Genomic DNA, 25668 nt, shown 5'->3' on the forward strand with positions numbered 1-25668 from the left:
GTATCTGCTGTATCGTTTATACCAGTTAACTGAATTAATAAATCATGAATCATTTATGAATTAACTGATTTATTTCTTATGCAAAATAGTGTATATACTGTATAAAAATTTGTTTACAATTCATTACAGTGTCAATATAAGGCAGTTATAGTACAATTTTCTCCCAATTCAAAAAAACACAACAGGAAAAATCGCAGTCGACACACACATGCACTGTAATGCAAAATACTGGCTCTGTGAAGGCACTTGGTAAAATCATGAAATTTAAGGCTTTGAATGTAAGATGGAGTTTCAGTTTTTGCTGGAATACAGTTGGAAGCTCATTTTTGGACCAAAATACTCCAAAGACACAGATATAAAACAGGAGACATATGTGCATTCAAAGTGGTATAGCATCTGAACATGGAAATTTAAACCAGTACCTCAGCCTCAGCACCACTGTTTGTGGTTCAGAAACAATGTGGTACTCCCACTGAGTCTACAGTACCAAAGCTATTACAAGAAATGTACACTTTTAACAAGAAATTTCCATAATGCTACTAGTATAACATACTATTTTATATACAAGTACCTTTGATGTATACAACTAAGAAACACAGCGCCTCACTGACATTTTTTCTCATCCTGAAATGTGTGCCAGATTATTGTCAAGGCCATTCCAATGACAAAATTATAAACTACTGCAAATACATAAAAAATAAGTGCATACTGCTGTGTCTTTCTCTTGGATTCTGCTATGTACAGCGCCAAACAAGTGGCAGGATGATGTCACATGACGAGGTTAGTGATGTTTTCCAGTCTCCCAGACTCTTCCCATCAACAGAAAATACTGCAAATGTGTCATGTTCTCTCAGGTTTGTTTTCTGCTACTAAGAATAGGAAATAACTGAAATACAACAAAAAACCCCAAACAAAAAGGATACACACATTATAAACACACACAGATACAAAAACATTAGTGCAAGTTGTAGAAATACAAAAATCAGCATTTAAAAAAAAGTGTAATAACACTGTGCTTGACATAAAAAAGTAAAGGTAAAGAGTTTATCCCATCAATTGTCATGGATAATGGATTCGTTTCCTACATCCATCCACCTGTACCTTGAATCATCTCTGTCCTCCTGATTTGACTAGTACGTCTGTCCCTCTAGAAAATCCTCAGATTCCTGAGTTATAGCAAAGATATATACATACGTGAATCAGGACATGCACATGTAACAACTGTCAGTGAGGAAAGACTTGCTTTGTTCACACTATGAATCGCTCAGTGTACTTGATGCACAACCAACAGTAAAAACCCTGGGGAAGATACAAGACTTTGTTACAGCGGCACACCGGGCTCCGATGCAAATCCTGTATTATTACTATGTTTTTTAATGAAGTACCTTTACTTTTATTTGCAATTTATTTTTTATTTTTTTAAAGATGTATATTGGGAATAAATCCTTAGATGGAGTGCAGCCAACACTGTGCAACTGTTGGTTGCACTCCATGGTGGAGGTTGAGCATCATGCACAACCTCCTCCATGAAGTTCATATTTTGACACTTTTGACAATTTGTAAGATAATGAAAAATAGGGTCAAGTTAAGGCAATCAGGCAAGGCATTCTGAACCTCTTCATAAACTTTCTTACTGTAGGTATTAACATAACCTTAAAAACAACAAGTTTTCTGATCAGATAATTCACCTTGTGTAAAACAGGCTCTGCTGGTTCTTTGTTCCAAGAATGAGTGGACTTTCTGCTTCAAAAAATGTTTCCTTGGGTGTGACAGGTCCTCCATACAAGTGCTGACTCACTGTAAAGTTCAAGCTTTTGGGTTTAGTCTGGCAGTGTCTGAGCTGGTTTTACCAAGAGGTTTATTTATTTTGTTTTTTTTAGCTTAATTACTCTTTTGCATTCAGGTAGTTAAACAGAAATGGTGTGTTACGGCTAAAGCAAAAGGGAATTCATTTCACTGATTCTGCTGCAGTGTGTGTGGCATTGTAACATGTAATGTACACCTCTTCACCCTCTTATTGGTAAGGGTGTACCCAGCTGCTACAGCAAATGTAATTTTACACTCACTTGGCTCTGGATAGTGTAATAAAACTTCATAAGACAAGGTTGGCTTATAAGGCGTTTTTTCAACCCGTCATCTTATAAGAAAGGGGTTGAAAATAAAATATCAGTCCTTCACGTCCTTGGAATGAATTTGGCTGCTTGTTTATGAGTACGTCTGTGCAAACTATATATAGAGAGCCACATAAGGTTTCTTCTTGCTGTTAGAAGGAATCAGCGACGGGCTGGATTATGTTCTTTGTACTTGTACTGGGATAGCACACTTTGGCAGTGACCAGTCTTGTCATTTTTAGGCAGTGAGTCTGTCACTGCCAGGGCATTTTCTTGGATCCATTCCTGTCCTCGAGCAGCTCAACAGTTGGAGTGCGATTGGGAGTGGAGTGGCATGATGACTGTAGAGGCAATGTGGCTGTGGAGGATGATACTGGCATGTCCAGGCTCTCCATGGAGTCAGAAAGGGTTCGGTTGGTTTCGTGCTGTGGACAGAGGACATAACGGTTGGGGTGGTGGACCTCCACTGTGGTCACAGACTCCAGGCCTTTCAAGCAGAGAGGGGATGAGCGTCCAGTGGGGTCACGACCACCAACGGCTCCGAGCTCCATGGAGGACTCGTCCATGTTCACGTATAGAATCTCATCTGGATCTTGTGGGTCTGGCAGATCCTCAAGGGCTTTTTCGAGCTCACAGCGCAGTGACTCGAATGATGGACGATCTTTTGGGCTCAGCAGCCAGCAGGAGAACATCAGGGAATAGCTGGAGGAGACAAAAGAATGTTAGTGGAGAATGTACTGTTAGCATGATAACAGTGAACAGTGACATTTAATATCCCATGGTGACCAAATGTTTTTATAGAAATAAGCAGTTCTGCATTTCTATGTAATTTATTTTCCTGGACAATACTTTTAAATATCGGATAATTTCTAATAATAAGCTCTATATTTCCCACTTGATCTTAAAAGGTCCGTTTGGCTCATGTTAAATTTTGGTTTATATTTTAATACATTCCGTGTTTAAAATCCTCTTTTTTCCTCACTTCAGTTTTCTGTGCAATTATGTATAATGTCAGTGTGACTGCTGTAAAAGCAGAAAGACTGGAGAAGTCTTTAAGCGTGTAGCCTTGGTTGAGTTATGGAAACAGGGTACTTCTATTGGAGATTATGTATCGGAATTTCTGGAGCGGGACCACGCCTCCAAACACGCTCCTTCCGGTTGTCATCTATATAGGTTCCCCCAGTTCTGTAAGCTGTTCATTCTCGTTCACGTGCCCCACCCTCCCTCCCTCCTTGTTCTCAATTCTTTAACTTCTTCATTTCTATGTAGTGCATGGGGATCTGCCAGGCCCCTTCGAGGCCTTCCCCAAACCGCAGCTCAATTCATGTCAAAACATTCACTTTTACCTACTAAAACGCTCTCAAACCTAAAATGAGGACGTGGGCCCAGCTAGTGAAATGAAAAGGGAAAAGATTTCATTATCAGCAAAGTGTTTTTTATCAAGGATACTCACATGCTGTCCAGACAGTCTGGAGGCTGCTTGAGACGGTTTCCTTGTCTCAAATAATCATAAATCTCACTATTTTCGACCCCAGGGTATGGCGTCTGACCCCGAGTGGCGATTTCCCACATGGTGACTCCAAATGACCACTAAGAGGGAGCAAGAGAAAGATGGAGAGGCGTACAGGGAAATAAAGAGAGAGAGGGCGAGGAAGGGTTTAGCATGAATTCCTGTAGACTTTACACACCTTGTCACACATTAGTGAAACATGAGTCTACACTGGTCAAACACTGGCTATGGAAAAATATCACAGTCATGTTTGTCTTGGATTTTTGGACATCCTGCTTTATGAACAAGCACTAAAGAATGCAGATCATTTTAAGTGCTGCACTGTATAAACACAACTGCACATGTGCATGGACACTTAGGCCCTTAAAAATACTGTATATGTCATTAGCTTACCAGCTGCTAAAGTTGATATCACTCACAGATGTTGGTCAGGACATATTTATGCATATTTATACTGACATTTACAGATATTTTGGTAAATAATTTTGTCTTCATGACCAGCTGGTATGCTTAAGCAATGTATAAAGTACTTGTTTCTGAGTACTTCAGGTCTTCTAAAAAAATTTGACTATACAGCTTTAATTCCCAAAACACATTGTTAACTGTTTGAGAAGGGGTATTTTTGTTCCCAAGCCTCTCTAATACTGAAAGCCTTTGCTCTGTATTGTAGGGCACACAGTAACAAACACACAGAAGATGAACTTACCACATCACTCTTTGTGGTGTAGACGCGGTCAGCTAAGCTTTCAATGGCGATCCATTTTACAGGCATCTTGGAGATCCTGCCCTGTCTGTAGTAGTCTCCATTGTAGATCTTCTTGGAGAGGCCAAAGTCAGCCACACATACATTCATATTCTCATTCAGCCTGCGAAAGGGCATTTAGACACGAGCTAGAGTTATTACACTTGTGTTGGTCCTATATATATTGAACAGTATCTACATATCGACAGTCTTATTTAGGTTTAACATCCAAAACATTTGTTTTGTACCACTCATAAACTGGCAAGGCAAGTTTATTTATATAGCACAATTCAACAACAAGGTGATTCAAAGTGCTTTACCGAGACATTAAAAAACAAAAACAATAAAATGCATTATTTAAAATTGATTAAAAAAAACAGTAGATAAAATCAGAACAGTAGGTAAAATCAGTAGTTAGAATATAAGTTTTGAAATTTAAGCTTAAAAGTGTGGATGGCAAGGCTTGCTTGCATCATTAGTCTTTTATTCTAGCAAAAAAGAGACTAATGCCTAAAACTGACATCTAATAGTCATGTTTAATATTAAGCAAAGTCTGTAGTTCTTGCTTTACTTCTTTACCGAGATCTTCTCCAACCATTGTATGTTGGATAAAAAAAAAGGAAAGAGAAAGAGCAAACGAGAACACCCACAGGAAGTGAAAGAGCAAAATGCAGAAGCAGAGATTGTGCTTACATGCAGTTGCGGGCAGCGAGGTCTCTGTGGATGAAGTTCTTGTTGCTGAGGTATTCCATTCCCCTGGCAATATCGGTCATGAACTTAACCAGCATTTGAGATGGGAGGTACTGCAGGATAATACAGAGAGAAATAAGTTTTGTTTTTGTTCTTTGTCTAACAAAGCTGATGTGTACTTTCTGTGCAATAGAGGGCACCAGAGCCCAACGTGTTTCAAGTCTGAATGGAGCACTCCTTTGCTCCAGATACTCCTCATGTGGAAACAATAGAGTTCAGCTCCACTGTGTTCTTGGAAACTGTGCATGGGTGTTTCAATACTGTGTATGGATCTTGTTTTGATTAGGCTTGTGTTACCCAACTTCGCTCTTCAGGGACTTACTGCGTAAGTCAGTTTAAAAAACCAAAACCAAAATAAGTATTAATACGTAACACTTCAAATAAAGACTTGTGTTTCCATAATCTCTGACTCTACGTGTTGCCGGAAAAAGTATGGGTGGAGACTTGTTTAAGAGATCTTTGAATCTCTGTTGAACTTTGGAACCCATTTAGCTGACAGACATGTGAACTTATTAAGCTGTTAAACTGTGTGGGACTGTATGTGTGCATATGCATAGGTGACTGTGAGTGTGCATGTCTGTTGCTGATTTTGTGCATTTGTTTGCTGTAATCAGACTAACCACAGGACAGTCTCCCAGCCTTGAGTATAGCAGATAACTGTGCAGATCTCCATGTTTCATATACGGCAGAATGACCACAGGGGAGGGATATCCTTCACTCTCCACAGTCTGTAGACACACACCTATTAAAAAAAACAAAACACAAAAAGAGCTTAGTATGCACAGAGACTTCATGCCTGTTCTGTCTATTCAGAAATTAACGTCATTTTACTTTTAATCCCCAAAGTCTTGACTGTGTATTTAAATAAGTGTCTACATCTATGAAGAAACAACACACAATAACTACAACACAAAGGATTTGTTTTCTTTGGCTCTTACACAGAATACACAGTATATCGCTAACATTTCTCTGTGAGTTTTCTGGATCGTTCTAAAAAAAACAGCTGCATTGAGCAACAAATGCCTCCAGCGTTTTCAGTTGGATGCAGACAGAAATTTCAAAACCTAAATGGCTATGTATCATTAAGTGTAAATTAGAAAAAACACAACCTTTTGCAATTCAAAATTGCCAACTTTTGACATGCCAAGCAGCAAAAATGCCAACTCACCAAGGAGCCTCATGACATTGGGGTGGTCGAACTCTTTCATGCAGGCAGCCTCTCGGAGAAAATCTTCCATCTCTGAGCGTGTGCATATAGCAACTGGGGAGAAGAAGGTACAGAGGTGAAGCCACATCACCCATATGTTACTCAGTAGGTAATGCATGGCACTAAAACCAAAAGGTTGACAGTTTGCAAGAATAAGAAATAAACTATTTGAGAAGGCCTTTTGACTCCCTGGATTTATTTAACTGTGAATTTATACATGTCAGCATTTTTAACCACTGAAGTTGTTTAAATTTTTCAACTAGAGTCCCTCCATAATTTAGTTTTGAAAAAAAAATATCTAAAAAAAATTATATGGGGTAAAACTTTCTCTTCTGCCAATATTTTCTAAAAGCTGACTTTGTCCGTTTTCTGATGAAAACTGAGATTTTTGCCCTGAACACTTGTAAATTTTTGACCTAAGAGGCTGCTTATCAAATGCCCTGTGTTCCAGAGATGAAGGGATTCATTGTAGAGATTGCTGAGTACTTTTACTGTCTACTCACTTTTCATAGTCTTGACAGCGACTTTGAGAACAAACTCTTCTTGAGTCAGCAGCCCTTCCATCACAGAGCCAAACTCCCCTGAAGACAGAAAAACGTAGTTTAAAAAGCAATTGAAAATTGCCACTCATTCATTTCTCAACTGTAAACAGTTTATACAGCTATTAAACAGCAAACCGCTTTACTATACAAATATATAACATATTTGTCTGACAGGAGATAAGTAGAAACCTGCATTGGTGCTATGGCAGACAAGTCTATGAACATGTACCAATTTTGATAAAGAAGTGTTAACAAAGCCTGTGATTAAATATATGTATATTAAAAAAACAACAAAACATTGAGCACTACCTTCTCCCAAGGTCTTTCCCAGGGTTAATTTATGTCTGTCCACCATCACATCTTGGAGCTTCTGCTTCAGCTCGTCGCTGATGCCCAAGCTGTTCACTGAAGAAAGGGGAGAAAAAGAATTTTAATGCTGCTTAGCTGCCTGAAGCAATTTAATTAACAACACAGAAATGAGAGAATAACAGCCTGAGTTTGCCAAACAGCCTCGCTAGCTTTCCCAAAACCGCAATGCATGACACTAAGCCAAAAACAAAGTGTTTACTTGTAAAACTCCCCCAAAATGAGCATTAGTCTTTCCAATTTTAATCAGTTTGTTAGTAACATTATTTGAAGTTGCATTCAGATAGTACATTATCTTTTTTATGCACTTTTTCAGGTACATGTGTTTGTTGCAAGTCTAACATAGTTTTATGTCTAAAAGACAAAACAAAACCATTAAAAGTGAATCAAAATGTTACCAGGACCTAATAAATAATATAACATACTGAAAGTAAAAATGCTTCAATTACAATGCAAAAAAGTGCAATATTCTTTAAAAAGCTCTGTTGGGAATATGTGACCCCAGTTTTGTTTATTACCCTTTTCTATAAGTCTATGTGATCCTGCAGAGACCAGGTTGGGTTGAGGGACACGAGGTCAGAGGATTAGGCTGGTTTAAATACTCACTCCACAGCTGGCTGTCATTGAGCAATAGTGGTAAGCTGACTGCGCTACACATTTTAGCTCTGTTTTCACATCTGGGCCAGGATGTGACAAGGCTACAACATGCTCAGAGATCCCCTCCAGCTGCTGCTACACCATCAATCTGTCATGCATTGGACAACAATCTACTCGGTCTTCAGGCATGTTCCAACACATGCTGGCGTGACCAGCTATTAGCCAAGGCTTCTAACATCTAGAGCTTCGGGGTTTGACTCCACTCTGAGAACTGGCTGAAATTACCGGTCAGTGTCCACAGCTTTAATTCTGTCTAAATCTCTCCAATCTGATCCTTTCCCTTTTACCCAGTGCAACTTTCTTCATTCACTCTGAGTCTATAATATCTCTTCATCTCTGTATCTTGGCCCCTCTTATTTTACTCACTGAATAGTTTTTTTCTCTCTTTTCCCTGCAGTTTTATCTTACTCCTGGCCTCTTTGCAGCTATTGCAAGCTGAGACTTGACCACGAGGACTAAAATACTGTGTGTACTGGTTACAATGGCAAGACAGGTATATCAAATCACGAGGACTCTCAGGGACTGCTGGCTGGGGAAAGCACACAAACTACTGCTTCTATGATGCTACCAGTTTGAGTTAAATGGCACTGTTACTTTATTTCCCAACACCACATGCCTTTTCCCAATTTGGAAATGTGGAGCGGTTATTTTAACTTGTTTTTAACATCTCCAGTATCAAATTAAATGTAACTTTAATTTGCTTATCTGAAGAGTCTAGTTTAATTTTGATGTTCATGCTTCATTGCACAGGCCATAACTTCATTACTACATTTCCTGCACATCTAATTAATAGGCCTATTAAAAGACTGTCTTATGTAATATAAAATGCTCACTGTTGCTATGGTGTATGTCAGCTGAATGAACTCTCCAGGGCTATTATTACTGTGGGAAATGAATTACCTGTCAGAGCATTTCTGGCTTTGATCAACCAAAACAAACTAAAGATGTTTTTCTTGCTTTGAAATAATGAGAATAGAGCTGTAATTGTGTGACGCTTTTCTTCCACAGAACTGCTGGTTCCTGTTATGTCTCTTTCTTTAAGGGCATGTTTGGGCATGCTGTTAATAAAGAGTACCTATTTCTGCCAAAAGGACAGCTGGATGCAAATACAGAGTATCAGCTTTCTGCCAAACATGGCAGACTACAGAGGAACTCACATGTTGCTTCTGTAGTCCTACGGCTGTACGAGCGGCGAGCACGGTACCTGACCACCAGCTCTCCACTCTCCATCATGGGTTCAAACGCCTCTCTGTGAAAGGATACATCACAAGAAACAGAGCAAAACACAAAGTCAGGTCACACCAGTGAACAAAAGTGAAAAGATGGATTTGGGCTACATTTCACGAAGCTATTTTTAGTCTTTCAAAACAAATGTTATTGCTTTATATAAATGCTTTAGAAGTGTGCAAGTGAGGCAAGCGGGCTGAGACCCAGAAAAAATTGAAACTTTTTGGTTTGGCACAGTCACTGAGTCCCTCCCTTCCAGCCACAAGGAGCAGTAACACCCTACGCACCCAAAGCGCGTCTCCTTGCGCCGCAGCTTGGCCACGTAAACAGCCAGGAACACAGCTATGGACACAGCACCGGTAATGGCCATCACCACATAAAACCAGTGCCAGGAAAAGGCTGGGGGCGATGATGGACCTGAAGGAAAGGGTGTGGATGGAGACAGATGAGCGTTTAGTAGTGTAGGTCTTGTAATTTGGAGTGGGGATTTAGGAGTTTAAAGCAGTAATTAAGTTATTTTATCAAAGAAGAAAGAAGACATGATTTGTGTAAGTTATATTAGCTAGATGACAAAAAGCATGCTAAAATATACATGCTGAATTGTTGGGAATAATGGTATGAATCAAGTGAAGAAAGTGATAAAGCAGACTCTTTAAGCTAAATCAAAAAGTCCTTCTTTTCCTAAAAATATAGTCATTTTCTTCACTCTAGAAATACTTTGCTGTGCCATTTCCCACACTGAAATTTACTCTCCAGTCACTGCCACAATCTACTGCTGAACACTCACAAACTCTACCCAGTGTTTACAACTTCTCTTTCTTTTCATACTCATCCTCCACAACTTTGCTTGCTTGTTTTTCTCCTTTCATTTGCCATTTTGTTGTTTGAACTGTCTGTCTAGCTCTGTTAGACAAAGCAAACAGAGATTCTCACTGCTCCTGCCAGTTATAAATATTTATGATTCTTCTCCTCATTCAGCCCCATACCCCTCTTCCCCTTTCCCTTCTCTGTGAGATCATCTTCCCTTTTTTTTTTCTCTTCGTTCCCTTTTTTCTCAAAATACACAGTGAAACAGACTAAGAAGAAGTAGTCCAGTTATGGAGAAAGAAACATGAGCTCACTTCCACTATCACTGTCATTGTGTGCTACTCAGAGAGGTGACAGAAGAATGTTTGTATGTGTACATAAATCCAGTCATTGCTCACCTCTAAATTCACCCATTTCTGCTGGTGTAAAAAATAGAGAGCACGTGTTAATATTTTGACTTTTTTAAAACAGATCATATCAAGTATATTTTAGCAACCACAATTTCATCAAACGAAATCATTGCTTTATAAGAATAATACGTTAATCACACCTGTTGCAATGAATTACGATTTTGTTACTCACCAGGAACGTTGAGTGTCAGAGTCTGAATGGGTGCCCAGGGTCCTTGACCCGCCCCTGTATAGGCACACACTCGGAAAGAGACATTGGACAGGGGGACAGACAGATTGATTGCGAACTCAGTGCCCAATCCGGTATTGACGACAACCTGAAAGAAAAAAATCGGTCTGTCATTATTAAGAAAAATGGACATTTTCTCCATGCATTTGTAAATTTAGCAACTTTGTTGACTGTGAATGTGTTCCTCACCTGCTGAGTAGCAGGTGTGCTGTACTCCACCATGTAACCCTGCAGCTGCCCATTTAGTTTTCCTGATGGCTGCTCCCACATTACTAGTACCTCCGTCCCATTTAACTTAGCAGTCACATTAGCTGGTGGATTTTCAGGCACTGAAAAAGAAAAACAACAACGAAGCTCTGAAGCATCTCAGTTTTCTCTCTCCCTCCTGCAGACTAGGATTGCTCAGTTTTCCTGTTTATCCCTCTGTGTTACCTTGCCCACTGGTAGGTGGAATTAATCAGTGCATCTGGGAGCACCCGTCCACTTAACTTGTGTCTTTCACACAATTTGTAATGACTCATGGAAACAATCAAAACAATTTTTATTTATAATTATTGTAAGTGTACCATCAGTACTTTAACTGTGTGCTAAGTGGCCTGTGTCAGGCGGACTGGAGTTAGCCAGGCATGTGTTGTTTTGACAGCTTAGAGCCTCTAGGGTGTGGATAACTCTAGCAGCTGGAGGGAGAAGATGTCAAAGAATGTGGAGAATTTGGCTTTATTAGGACAAAAAGGCATCTGAGGGCACCGCAGACAGGGGTGATTAGTCAAGTTCAGAAGCTGCTCAGGTCTTTCTTTGTCATTATGGTTCAGTAAAGTCCTGTGTCTACTTCACTTCACACAGTTCCTTTTCTGTTGGCCATTCCTGTTATTGTTTTATTCATATTTATCTGGCTTTGTTTTTGGCATTTGGGAGAAGAGAGGGGAAAAAAGGCATCTGGCTACCAAAATACCCACTGGAGAGAAAATCTAGCTGAATAACATGCTAGAAATAGTGTGAGGAATTTATGCACTGTGTGTCTAGTGTGTGTGTGTGTGTGTGTGCGCATATGTGACTGATGCACTGTTTAGGACAGAAAACCAAGAAAACTTTCAATAAGAAGAAGTGAAGGCTTATTTCCTGTGTTAGTGTTTAAAGCTTACTTTGTGTTTGCTTCTCACTCTTGGTATGCTCCCAAAGTCACACAAACAAGCTGGACACCCACACACACCCACGCATGAGCTAAGTCACCGTGCGTTTGGGAAACACAGCCCAGCCCTATGGATGATGTTATCAGGAAGCGTTTGGCGGGTGATTGTTTCCACATGTGGTCCTTATTCTTCCTGCCAGCGGCAACAAAAGCAAACTCTAAGTCAAGTTTGTTCCAGCAGTTCGGCTCCGCATTTGCTTAATCATCTGTCGGACTTTCTCTCTCTGCGTTCTCCACCTCTTTGTTGCCCATACTCTTTTACTCTCCTTCTCATTTTCTCTCTTTCCCTGACTTCTATCCAACATAATTCCATCATCTTCTCTCCAAGTTTTCTTCTCCTTCATTGCTCGCCCTGTTTTAATGCCGTTCTTTGTTCATGGAGTGGCGAGTTCAAGTGAACAGACATGTTGATGTAAAATGTAAGATTAAAAAAAAAAAAAAAGAGTTTCCCTTGGACAAAAATAATTAGATTTGCAAACTTCAAAAAAGGAAATGAGATGTTTATTTGTGCTTTTTCAAAAATGCCTCGTGTTTTTTATTCTTCTGAAAGAATGAAAAGCAAGCCCTGACTTGGCAAGAGATTGAGAAAGAAACTCTTGAGCCACAATTAGTTCACTACAGCAAAGGTTCAGATTTGAATCCACAGCAGACTTAATGTTTCCCATCCTGTTGGGGTGAAGAAAGTGTCAAATGATCAGATTTTGAAGATTTTGAAAAGTTGTTTGAAAGCAGGGATGTGACTCTTTCCTCATTCTTTATTCTTTTTTCCATTCTTACAGGCTGTAGGCCCTTTATGTGGTTGAACATATGTATGGAAAAAGGTCATCCTTAAGCCAGAAACTGACTGGTTCCCATGCATGAGAACTAGGAAAGCTCTACACAGGAAACATGTGCAACACAAATGTTAGTGTCATCAAAAATGTCTTAACTTTTAAGGCCATCCACCTTCTTTCAATTTAACAGCACAACCGACTGCTGTCTGTCTGGGAAAAAGAGTCATTTAATGCTTGAGAATGCATTTTTGTTGGCAATAGTATTAAGCAGGATTAAACGTGACACGTGTGCACATTGGGGTATGTCATCATGACTCACTTCCATTGGGACAGTGAATCGGGCTGTTCTGTGACTGTTTATTACATCTCTTTGGGGGTACAGACTGACGTTATGCAAGGTGTGTACAGAGAATCAGGACTCCATTAACAGCCATTTAGTTTCTTAATAACTGATTCTTTGTTTATTCTGTCTGTGTGTTTGTGATTTTTTTTTAATTCTGGGGTTCTTTTCAGACAAATAAAATAGACTTGTGGTATGTAAAGAAACGCAATAAATGTAAAATCTCATCTCATCGCAGCGTTAGGATTAGCGGGGTGACATGGGTCGACTCGCTTCCTCTCCCTCTGACCAGCCCTACCCCCTCGTCCTCCTGGGAAAAAAGTAGACTGGGAAAATAGCTAGATGAGTGTTTTCTCAAAGCACCCGCTTCTCCCATTTTTTTTTCTGCTCTTCCATCCAGTCCTTCCCTACTCTCACCACCACCACCACTTTTTCCCTTTTTCCCACAGTGCCTCGCTCTGTGTTCTGGAAAGGAAAATCATAAGTCAACTGAGGTTAAAAAAAGGGGGGGTGGAATGAAAGATGAAGGAGTCAAGCTGAAAAACTGGATTCAGAAAAACTTGTTCAGCTTGTTCGGGGGTGCAGGAAATCACATCCTCAGCAATGTTTGTTGGATGACGTAGAAAACACTGGCTGAAAGATAAATGAATAAAAGCAAGCCCAGTTCATCTGGAGGAACCAGATGAAGAACACGAGACATAAAGGGAGAGAGAGTTCAGCATACATGCACAATTTATGAAGGATTTAAGGAGGCAGAAAGCTACAGAAGGCTTCAGGCTCAAGAGAAAAACCTTGTGGGAGTTTGTCAGAGACTTCAGCAATGAAGCACATGGAAAATGTGGAAAATATTGGTGTGCTGTAAACAGCCAAACTCTCTCTATTGTTCTCTAACTCAGTTTACCCTTAATGCCTCCTGAACTATTTTTCTCAAAAGCTAAATGTTATGTTTCATATGTTGTCATTTTTTTCCCTGTAAAATGAAATGAAGATTGCTTTAGCTCAAAAAAAGAACTGAAAATTCTGCTTGTTCAAGGACTGCTTCCCTTTTGCGTCTTCCATTTATGAGAAAATGAGAAATACTGTGTTTACAGATTACAAGCAGCTTCCCTCATGGAAACCCCCAATCACTGCTCCTGTGGCATGTCTCCTCTCTCCATTCCTATTTATCCAGGGATACAGAAAGCATGAGCTGGCATGGAAAATCCCACCTCAGTCTAAACTCAAACACAGGCTAGCATTAGAGTTTGGACAGAGTGCAGCAATCCTAACTGAAGCCTTTCAGGAGAATTTAGCATCTACCTTCCTTTTCTCCATCACAGCCTTTTCTGTCCCTCAGCGCCAGTCAGCCTTCTACTTCAAGAGTTTATATTTAAAGCTGGGTTCACAAGGGTACAGTCACTCACATCTGGTAACCTTCATAAACACAGACTAAGGAAAAGGGGCACAGTAAGGAATATTATGACTAATGGTGCACTGTAAACTAATTCCCTAACTTCATGTTATCAGAATTCAGAATAAGTCTTGACTTATAATGATCCAAGTTGAAAATAATTCAAAAGACTCTGCAGGGAATTACATCCACCTTAAAATAGATCCAGAAAAAAGGGGTCGTGGGGCTAAAACACTGAACTTTTGCCAGCTTGAATTCTAGACAAGACAGAAAACAGTCAAAGTGACTCATGCCCAAAGCATAAGACAGCAATGAAACACAGCTGGAGTATATTAACTACATCTTAAACATAACATAGTATCAGATATGCAGACCTAATAAGTGAAGTAGGCTTAAGTCAGAGTTCCAGAACTATGATTTGGGCTTTAATCTACTTTGTCATCCTGGAACAGAACAGCTAGGCCCTGTGAAGCCATCATCTTTATTATTACTGTTTTAGTCCCATTGAATAGGCTTAGCTGAGAAAACAACACTAACACATGTTCAGTGTGACTGAGGACATCATTCTGTTAGCATATACTTGCACATTTAGCAGTAAAAGTATCCCGCTGGCATTTGTTTGAAATGCACTTATAGAAAAATGACCCTTACTACAGAACAAAAACACCATAAAAAGCAACTCAGTGGTGTTTTTGTTACTGTGTAGATTCTGTCCTGGTCTGGTTACAGTTCACAGAGCCTTGACCTTGAAATACTTATGAAGAAATAATCTCACACACAGCGACATAAAAAGATGCGCACATCCGGACAAGACATCCTTGGTGAAAACAAACAACTCTGCAAAACTAACCTCCTTCTTTGGTACGTAGCTCCACCCAGGGAGACCAATCAGATGGGCCTTGGCTGCTATGGCAGGCCACTCTGACAGCATAGAGGGTGTGAGGCTCCAGGTCTTTGATGATGTGTGAGGATCGTGGCATGGACACAGTCTGATTATGGATCAGCTGATGTGGGCCTGCTATGATGGACTCTCCTGAATGTTTGGCCTGGAACATTAAGATGATAAACATTATACTTTGTATACTTTGTAAACAGTGGTTCCTAATAATCAGATTTACTGGTTTACGTGCAAACAAGAAGATGATGTGCTGTTTTTGAGTCCAAACAATGACTGAAAACGATATAAGGAGAAAATAGAAAATCCCTTTGAGCCATGCCAATCTCTTTAACAAATCAAGGAATTTCTGTATGCATCTCTGTGCTTTGCTTGTTTATTTAAATTTCTTCACAGACAGGCGAATTGGTTGTGCAGACAAAATGGAAAAAACTGAATTCTTTTCTGCAGTTTCTTAAGCTATTATTTGTTGCTGCTGCTGGTGGTGGGGTCATTAAGTGTTAATTTTTAACAATGCTGTAAAATGTTCCTTTGCTGCTCTGAACAAAAGCCAAACTCAGCAAGGTAGACTAAAAGCAGAACCCGCCAACCAGACATCACAGGCAGAAACCTGCTGTCTCTGCAAAGTCTTTATGGTAAACACATTTAAAGAGGAACACTAGAAAACAAAAGCTTCTTTGCAGCAATTTTATAACCACATTAAAGTTGCTGGTCTAGGCCATTGTTCTGCAGCATTGTTCATTATCAACAAACTTGTTTGAGATGGGTGGAGTTCACAGGTGGAGTTAAAAACATTATAAATAATATGCCTAAAAATGAGCAGCCACACAAACATATGTTTGTAGCAGGTGCTGATGTGTACTGTTTTACCATATAAAGCAGGAATGGGTAGAGGATGAGTTATGGCAAGAAAAGCAAAGCAAAATCTCTTTAATTTAAAACTAGGCTAGCAAAAGGCTCTGAACTAGAGAATTAGCAAAAAAAACACCATGAGCAGTCAGAGGTCATGTGCTATAGGAAGCTTAAGTCTTTTTCCTTATGGCATGAGTTAGACATCTGAGGATGTCTTCAGTTGCATGAATGAGGAGAACTGTATGAATGTGTGTGGGTTTGTAAAAGCTCGATGAATCACCGTCCAGCCTGCAAAACAAGTGTGTTTAATCGAATAGTACAACTCAGCCCTGAGTCACACCCCTTGTATGGCTCAGACCCACAATACCTGCTGTCACTGACCTTTCCTGTTTTCTTTTAACAACTTTCTCCACGCCTTTCTTTCCTTCTTTCTTCCCTTCTTTCACCTCTCTAAACCACTGCCTTTTCATGTTTCTCTTCACTACACAAACAACCGTTAAATTCAGCTTTTTGCCCCATTCTCCTGAAGTAGGCCCCTTTTCTTTTTCCCCTACAAGGGTAAAGGGGTTAGAGAGAGATGGAGGAAGGGAGGGGGCAATAGTATCAAGAGGTATGAGGGGCAGCTTTATTAGAACCAGACGTTTAGGGGTGGTGCTGCAGTGTTCCCTTCTCCAGGAGAAAATTTTCCTCCTCTCAGCTATGAGCTATAACGGCCTCAAAGCATGATAGTGGCAGAGAGACACTTACAGAAAGAAAGAGAGGGAGGGAGCGGCCCTACATAAGTCCAAGAGGCCACTTTCCCAGAGTGAAACATGACCCACTGGTACATGAATAAAGCAGGGAGGGGTAGAGGATGAGTTATGGCAAGAAAAGAAAAGCAAAATCTCTTTTCTTTAAAACTAGGCTAGCAAAAGGCTCGAGAATTAGCAAACAGAGGAGTCAACGATCAATTGTTAACAGGTAGAAACAACAAACAGCTGCTGTGGTTATTCCAGCTAGGGTTCTGAGCTAGTTGTGCTATTCACATCTCCCACATTTACGTCTAGTTTTTCTCACCTGAACAGAACAGTTGACTATCTGGTAAGTACCTCCGAAACCAGCTTCCCACGATAAATGAAGTGCGGACTGAGTGATCTCTACAGCTCTCACATCCTGAGGTTTGTTGGGGAGAACTAAACAACAAAAACAACCCCCAAAATTAAAGATGTAAACATAATTATATGCAGATAAACTAGCAATGGCTGAAGTGACACTGCTTTCATGGGCTGACACCTACCAGTGATGGTACCAGATCGGGAGCTGGCCACACCCTTACGGTTCTGGGCCTCACAAGAGAAGGTGCTGGTCCTGTTCAGGCCTGGACAGAGAAATGAAACATCCAGGTGTGAGGAGGAAACACTTCAGTATGCTGAGTTGCATGTGATGTCAATGTGAGAAAAATATAACTAGAGTGAGAATAGCACGAGGGTAAAAGTTCCCATTCAGTAACATCCTCTGTTTGTCAGTAGTATTAGGTAGTAGGGTGCTTCTTCCTGAGAGTGTAATGGTCGTTAATCCAGGAAAGACTTACAGATTTTACATTTTGATTTGTGGTGTAAAAAAGTGAAAAAATGTGCAGCTGCTTCAGCTTTGGCAAGACAAGACAGTGTTAAACGTTTATACCTTATCTAAACATTTCAAGAAATTAACTTTATTCCATTGTGAACAATGAATCTTAATGTGAGTAAATACATGCAGAATTCAGGTTTACTTGTTGCACATGTTTAAGCAACGAGAGCTGACCAAAGCTGTGTACTAACACAAATAAAAGAGAGGAAGAAAGAGCAGGATAAAAAAAAGTGTAGTATGAATTTCAATGATAGAATATCAGTTACTATAATATTAAGTTTGATCAAGCCAATAAAAAGCCATATAAAGCGTAGGTGGAGATTTGCTGATATTCAGGTTGAAAGGCATCAAAAATGTGCTTATTCTGGTATAAATCATAATATTTTTAGGACTTGGATGTAGTTTTGATTAAATAATTTTTTTCTCAATTGGCTACTATAACCAATATTATTTTCCACAAGATCATCAAAAAAACCCATTTTGGTTTTAACTGCTATTTGACGTAATTTGAGGTTTGGTTTTTCAAAACTGCAGCTTCATGATAAAGCAAAAGTTTCAGGAGTTGCAAATGCTTTTTGCTTTGTAGGCTGGAGAACAAAGAGTGCAGCCTAGCTGAAGTCTAGGTGTAATATGCTGAGCTGCTGCCTTCAAGAGGAGCTGGGGCTCCCGTGAAGGGGAAAACAAGTATGACACACTGACATTCAGCAGAGAATGAGTCCTCTGACAAAGTGACTCACAGCGTGCTCACACATTGAGCATTTTGTAATGAAACACAGGCCTACACACACAGACAGACAGTGAAACATGTGACATTCAAGTTTATCACTGTTATCTAACACCCCAACATTGTCAATAAGCCACAAGCTGAGAGTGACAGAATCATGCAGTGTGTTTGTCCTGCGCCGACGGCACCATGCCCCCATTGTGCCGTGGCCGGAAAAAGAACAGGGGGTACGATCCTCGCTGGCTGTAGTGAGGGGTTGTGAGAGGGGAAAAGGAGGGAGGGGAGCGTGAGCTGACCACTGGCTGTGTGCGACAGTGAACTGCTCATCAAGCCAGATTGCGCCACTTGCTCGTGTCTCCTTCCTTCCTCATCAGAAAACCACAAAACAACATCCTTTAACAGCTGGAAATGTCATTATCTGTTACTAGGAAGAACCTCATGATCCGTGCAGTATTGACCAACAGTGTCAGCTGGGAAAGGCAGTGCGTGGCTTTGGTACTTTTTTTTTGCTAGACTAACATTTTCTGTGAACAAAGTAATAGTGTTAGATTTCTCAACTTTCTTAAAAGGAACTGGGATTGTGAATACTTTAATGGTTCATGAATAACCAAAATGGTTTAGAACTGAAGGAGAAATGAAACTGATAATGAAGTTGAAAGCGTTGACTTTAGCAGGGGAGTAAACCAAATCAAAATCAAATCAAATCACTTTTATTGTCACATCACATGTGCAGGTACATTGGTACAGCACATCTGAGTGAAATTCTTGTGTGCGAGCTTCACAAGCAACAGAGTTGTGCAAAATACAATAATGTAAACAAGCAAAATACAAGAATGGCTACATCTGAAACTAATAAATATATGTACAATATATAATAGTATATGCATTATGCAACATAAATATGCAACATAAATTTATTTTGATGAATAGATTTTTTTTGCCCAAGACACAATAAAAAAAGAAAAAGAAGAACAGTTTATGAGGACTTCTCAAATCATGAAGCCACACATGTATGGCTCTTGGTTTCTTGCTGGTTGGAATGTTCTTCATTCCATTTTTCTTTATGGGCTCCTTGAAAGATTATTTGTGTTTGCCTTGGTTTGGATCTGTGGTCTGCCAGGCCAGCTGTCCATACCAGAGTTGTGAGTGTAGGTTACCATCAATCGGGTCCTAGTCAACACCATGAAGCCTGCTCCGATGAGTCAAACCAGAGCCTTCAACTGAACTTCAACCGCTCCTTACTCCTCCCTTTTTCCTTCTGACTCAGCCTCCTCTGTTTTTCAGCCTACCACTGGTAGGCTAGCTGGCAGGCATCTGTAGTTTGCATTCAAGCAGCAACAGAATCCCCCTCCTTTATCTCCTTCTTTCTTTTATCTCCTTATGTCCTCTGCACATCAATTTTCCATCTCCCAATTTCCCAATTGTCCTTTCTGTGCTTGCTGCTCCTTTTTACCCACAAAACCACAAGGCATGTCCTCAATGGATTCACTGGCAATGTGCCAGCCTGGCTCTCTCTGGGGAGGGTGGTTATTTGGTAGTATTGTTTTGGCCATGAAAGGAGGATTTGAAAGTCTTTCAAACACAGGAGATAGTTGCTATACAGTTTTTGAAGAAGGTCATTATAACCAGTCTAAATAGATTAGATTCAAAAACTCAACTCTGAACCACAACTTCTTGAAGGAGGACTTTTTACTCGTCTAATATTTAATTTGCATATTATTTTTTTTACCTGCAGAAATTAGCATTTGTAACTCATTAATCATTTAAGTAATTAATCTTCTCAGTTTTTAAAATGTGAGGACCCACTTCTCTTGCCAACATGTCAAGTTTGGGGAGAATTTTTTTCTTTCGTTTTTTTAAAAAACTTTTTTTAACTTGATCATTCGTTATTGTTTTTATTTTCTCCTGTCCATTTCACTGTCAGTGCAAAATGAGGATTTGAGAAATCTGTTTGTTTAAACTGGACTAACTAGGCTGTTGTGCTTGACTGAGTAAAACATGATACCTGTGAGGTTGAGGGTTGAGGGTGAGAGGGCCACTGGATCCGTCAAAACATTCAGAGGATGGCCATCCTGTAGCCAGATGACCCTGACTGGTTCAGGAGGCCCGTGGGCTGCACAGTGAAGGCTGAAGGAGACATTCGCCACGACAGTCATGTGGTAGGGCTCCAAAGAAAAATGAGGAAGGCCTGAGAAAGACTTAGCTGAGTCAGGGTCTCCACTCCTTTAAACAATCCAAATCTATAGACTTCTGTAGCTGTGGTTGTTTAATAACTCACCTTCCAGCTGAATACCACCCTCATCAGAAAAGGTCTCATTGCTTCCTGATCGAACAGCACATTTGTAGTAGCCCATGTCAGGGAGCTGGACTTTCTCAATTCTGTTATGTATATAAAGAGGAATATTTTCAAAGGTTTTGTAAAGAGCAAAAAATGTCAAAGCAAACTGGTAATACAGGGAGCTGATGTTTACTTTCTTTCTAAATTTAACATTCAGTCAAGCCTGAATAAAATATTTCAAGTTACAGCAGATTAGACAAATGTGATTTTCCTTGGATTGCATAATTTCTTTGAGAATTGATTTCTCTGGTTCTCTACTGAGAGTGGAAGTCAACATGGTGACATAATCCAGCAACAGCCCTGTTTGAGCTAGAAACAAGACGGGGTGGAAGAACAGGAAATAAACACATTTTTAGACCAGGTGTGACTGCTTCACAATACATAATCCTTAAATCTTAAAACGAAAAGAAACTTCCACATGTTAGCAGCCAAAACTGCATCCTACCTCAGTGTGCTTATGATAGTCCTACTGTTGCTGCCAGTGAGAACTTGGTACTGATTATTTTCTGCATGCTCCAGTGGCACACCATCTTTCAGCCAGATCACATCAGGGGACTCCACGTCCTCACTCCCTTTACCATTCAATTTGCACTGCAATGTAACAGGTTTGCCCAGTGAAGAGATGACAGTAGTGGGACTCTTTACAAACTCCAAATCTTTGAGAGAGGAAAGAAGCAGAAGAAGAGGTTAGCATTTTTCAAATGCAAATTTTTTGCAGTCCAACTGCAACTGAAAACGTATCTTTAAAGAACAAGATTTCCCACTCTTCTCTTTTCTATAGAATCTGTGCAGCTACAAACTGAGCGTAGCATTACTTCAGACAATGTTTAGCTTTGTCTGCAGTCTTGTTACATCAACTGATAACAGCTGATCTCAGTCCAGCCCAAAAAACCTACTGCTGGCTCAGATGGTACCCTTCTGTGCATTCTTCAGGCAGATATCATACAGGCAACACCATGTCCTGCTCCTGCAAGCTGCTTTGCAACCCACCGTGACCCCCAGTGCCTTCATTTCATCTTCTGCTTGACCTTAATGTGACGTATGTTGTCACTTTGTTGATGCTTGCTTTGAGCTGTACATGTTTGTCTTGCTGTTTCTTTCATAGGACATAATTTTTCTACCACAAACAGTCATTACTAGAAATGAAAGGTTCACTCTTTTTTTGGGCTAAAGTGGTCCTGACTCAACTGTGATTGTTCTGCATGCATGCGCATGACACCTTTCAGTAGTTTAATTCACATAATTAGATTAACTACATTAATCATGTCATCTATCCAATATAAAACAAAAATAAAGAAAATGCCCAAGACAAACTCCCGTAGATTAAGGTGAAATAGTCCAAACAACAATTCAAAACCCAAAGATATTTAAATCACAGTGACACAAAACACAGAAAAGTAGTAAATCTCCACAATCCACAGCAAGTAGCAAATTTTGGTTTAATAAATGTCTGGAACATTAAATCATAAACAGAATTGCTGTTGTCCTATTAATCAATCAGCTAATATGTCCAGCACTAAAGTCTTCACTTGATTCTGTCTGATAAATATTTATTGCTTGTGACAGACTTACTTTTGCAGTTGCCAGGATATGATAACCCGAGCTTTTGAAAGACTCTGGTTATCTCGTGCTCCTACTGATAGTGAGGCTGACCTGAGAAGGGCAGCACTGATACTGAGACAAAGGCTTCTTGTTAGAGGAAGGTTGCCTATGTTGCTTAAACAATGTCTGAGAACTGAGAGCCCAACACAAACTAAACGTAATTATAATCACAGCTTCTTCATAACAGTATTCACAGACCTGCAGCCTATAGATGTCTGATGTCAGAAAAATGTTGAAAACGGAGGATCATTCTTTCTTTTTACCTTCTGAAACTTTCAATGATAATGAATTAGAATACGTAACTTAAAAACCCAGATTTTCTTTAAACCATCAAACTGGCAAGCGCACATAAGATGTGCACAGATTTGTGATACAAGAATTCTTTTCTTTTTTTCGCAGTATCACATAAAAATGCAAAGCATCCACTCAACCAACCAAGCCAAGGCAACTCCTTGTAGATAAAGAAAACATAAATCATTTGAGGATGAGCAAACTTGGTTTTCAGAGCAAGAATGAAAAAGCACGATTTTCTCAAGCTTGTCAACACGCCCTCCTCGTCTATTTCATGGTCACCTTTCAACCTTTGACCCTTTACAAAGACCCCAAAGACCCATTTCACTATAACACATAAATGGCCATAATTCAACAACCAAAAACAGATTTAAAATGCACCTTTTTGCAGTACTTATTTTACTCTTAACTATAACATGTCTTGACAGAGTGTGTGCTTCCCCACCTCTTTGTCTCTGTGTGTTTTCTGGCATTAAAAGTCATTCATCCCTTTATTTTTTAAGCTTGGCTGAGCTCTTTCAATATTCTACATGACCCTGGCTTTGTCCTCCTCCCCCTCCAGTGCATTGAATCAAAAAAGCCTCATTTTCTCTCTCTGTATCTTTTTTTTTGCTGAATTCATATAATAATAACCTTGTAAACATTTTACAAGATTGCAGACAGACAGAGAGGGGAGGCTACAGACAAACTGTGTGTCTCTGTTTGTGTGTGGCCTGTCTCCACTGATTCATTGGTGCCTAACTACTTCATCGCCTCCCTATTGTTCCCCGAATTCCCTTCAGGTCCCCCACTTTTTCCCTGATCTTTTCTTTCCACCCTGCCTCTACTCCTACTCTCCACTCTGTGAGAATGCTCAGATGTTAAATGTCATTGGTTGTGCACATACCAAAAATGTCTGACACAGTCTTAAGCATTTATCCTCCTCTCCCTCCCTGCTTTATCCTCCTGCATTTTTAACAGTGTGGAATCCATTCACTGCCGCGCCTTTGCCCTTTCTCCTTTTCATGCCATTCATCACTATACATTTTGCCACCTCCCCTCCAAACTCTCTACTCTTGCCCTCGTACCCCATCCATCATTGGATTGGAGTCTGAGTCAGACAAGCTCTGACTCACAAACCAAAGCATTTGGCCCCCTGAACCCCTCCTCATCCTTCAGATCCTCACATCCAAATAGGAACTGAGACATCCGAATAAAATTCTCCATTCTTCACATCGGTGTCTCGTAATCTCCCTGCCTGCTAGTCATACATATACTTAGGGCAGCTGCCCAAGAGACAGAGTGACCGCAATTGTCAAAACACATAAGCTGACAGGTGGACGTCCATGTAGGGATACTGTTTTCATCAACTGGGTGCAATTGAAAGTTCCCAAACAGTCAGTAAAGTTTGTTTTAAAAGATAATTAACATACTTTTGAAATGATTCTGTATAGTGTAGAAAGACTATTTTCTTAAGAAAGCAGAAATTTGGCTTTCAGCTTTCATCTTTGGCGTTCAGCAAACATTCTCTTTGCTGATTATGATTCACCCATGTCTCAAGATGTTTACATTAAATGCCCACCTTTCACTTGTTTCAGTACATCTATCAAATTCCAAATCTTGTTCGCTTGAACTCCCAGCATGAATAAACATTGATCACCTGATTTCAGAAACATTGCCCTTGAGCAGTTAGTGTTACTGGTTGTTACCTGTCAGGTAAAACTCCCCTTCACTTACTTTGATTGTATTATAATATAATAATAGTATACAATAATATCAATCCTTTACTTGCTTTTGATAACTTTTTTATGTTGGCCAGATGTTGAACGCCCCTGCAGCTGTGGTTAGCCAAAAACAAATTGAGTTAACGAGGCAGAGAGCTGACTGTGCTAATTGCTCTTTACGATGTTTCCCCCTGCACACAACTAACAGGCATATTGGGTAAATAAAAAAGCGCCCCGTTTCAGTTAAACCTTACCTGTCAGCGAATCTGCAGATGTTGGTATCCAAACCGAAAACATGACGGTGAGAATCACAAACGACCATTTAGACAAATTCATATTTTCTCTCGAAAACAAATGACCTCGGAAAAAGAGCTTCATGAGGAGAAGAGTCATCCTGGAAACATCACCAGACTCCATTACCGCATCGCAGCAGCTCAGAGATTCAAAGTTACGTTTTGCTCTAAAGAAAAAGAAAAAATTTCTCTGACTTGGCAGGTGCTGAAAATGTTGAGTATCCACAAATCAAGACCCAAACAAAGCGAATCCGAGCGTTTCAGTTCCCCGTTTTATGAAACATGCGGTTAAAAAAAAGTCTCTGAATTGCCACAAACTCTTGAGTTTCCCTTATCCTGTTGCTTTGGTTGGTTTCAAACGGAGCAGGGCTGTCTCCATCAAAAACTTTCATCTACCATGAAAAAGCGCACAGCAAACGACGCTCTAAACTTTTCCTGTCCAAACGAGAGTCTATTTCTAGCGATCAAGAGCATATTTTTAAACCAGTCTTTCCTGCAGCCGGTTGTCCAAAGTCTCTATCCTGCCTACAGGTTCCCTGCGACTCCAGACATTCCCCTGGCTTTCTTATCCCTCTCCCCCTTTCAAACACGATTCAAATTCCTCAACTCAAGTTCTTTCCACCCTCCTCATCCTCCTCCCCCTTCTCCACAGTCTCCCTCCTTTTCTCAAAGGATGTGAGAAACTCTGCGGCATGCTGATTGTCTCGGCCCAATCTCCCATTCGCTTTTTAATTACACAGGGATGCCCAGAAGTTGTAAATGTCTCCGTAAATCAACCGTTTCGCGCTTGAAACACTGTTTAAAACACAAGCCTGTGCATTTCAGTGTGTGCAACATGACAGCATCATGTACATATAATAAGAAAACATAATGTTACAGACCTGCCTTTTTAATAATAAACGTTTTTCTTTTTTTCCTAAGAAAAATATATATTTTTAAATCGCGCTGTCAAAGTTAATTGCTTATACACGTCTATTGTTTTTCTGTATACTGTTTTATAATAATTAAAACATATAAATGTTTAAAAGTACTACTATTAAAATACCATATCCAGGTTTAGCAGGTTTTGTTATTAATTCTTCATTATCTTGCTGCTGTTTAAAACATTTGAA

General features: G+C 39.9%; 1 protein-coding gene across 2 annotated transcripts; it reads right to left on the reverse strand.

The window, feature by feature from the left end:
• Nucleotides 1-52: 52 nt before the first annotated feature.
• axl (AXL receptor tyrosine kinase) lies at nt 53-25145 on the reverse strand. 2 transcript variants are annotated; one of them, XM_085244132.1, is made up of 20 exons: nt 24518-25145; nt 21113-21323; nt 20608-20708; nt 20335-20517; nt 17274-17354; nt 17054-17169; nt 15101-15296; nt 10748-10887; nt 10502-10646; nt 10318-10335; nt 9400-9529; nt 9043-9134; nt 7172-7267; nt 6824-6901; nt 6282-6374; nt 5734-5855; nt 5057-5166; nt 4328-4487; nt 3565-3701; nt 53-2813 (listed from the first exon to the last, which is right to left on the reverse strand). In XM_085244132.1, the coding sequence occupies exons 1-20, from the start codon at nt 24678-24680 to the stop codon at nt 2366-2368; spliced, it is 2820 nt and encodes a 939-aa protein (XP_085100258.1). In that variant the 5' UTR covers nt 24681-25145; the 3' UTR covers nt 53-2365. The 2 variants fall into 2 exon arrangements, with proteins under 2 accessions (XP_085100258.1, XP_085100257.1); XM_085244131.1 differs by having other exon boundaries at nt 10318-10338.
• Nucleotides 25146-25668: the final 523 nt, after the last annotated feature.

This window comes from Mchenga conophoros, linkage group LG14 (genome assembly GCF_057382185.1).
Source record: "Mchenga conophoros isolate Kocher_MC1m ecotype Shallow Benthic linkage group LG14, M_conophoros_male_GT1.1, whole genome shotgun sequence".
NCBI lineage: Eukaryota > Metazoa > Chordata > Actinopteri > Cichliformes > Cichlidae > Mchenga > Mchenga conophoros.

Bases quoted from the DNA above. Each gene is read 5' to 3' on its own strand.
- axl (XM_085244131.1), bottom strand. From the start codon at position 24,680: ATGGAGTCTGGTGATGTTTCCAGGATGACTCTTCTCCTCATGAAGCTC. The intron at 10,647-10,747 runs GTGAGGAACACA...TTTTTCTTTCAG, and splicing joins GCACACCTGCTACTCAGCAG to GTTGTCGTCAATACCGGATT. The intron at 2,814-3,564 runs GTGAGTATCCTT...TGTCTCCTCCAG, and splicing joins CCAGACTGTCTGGACAGCAT to CTATTCCCTGATGTTCTCCT.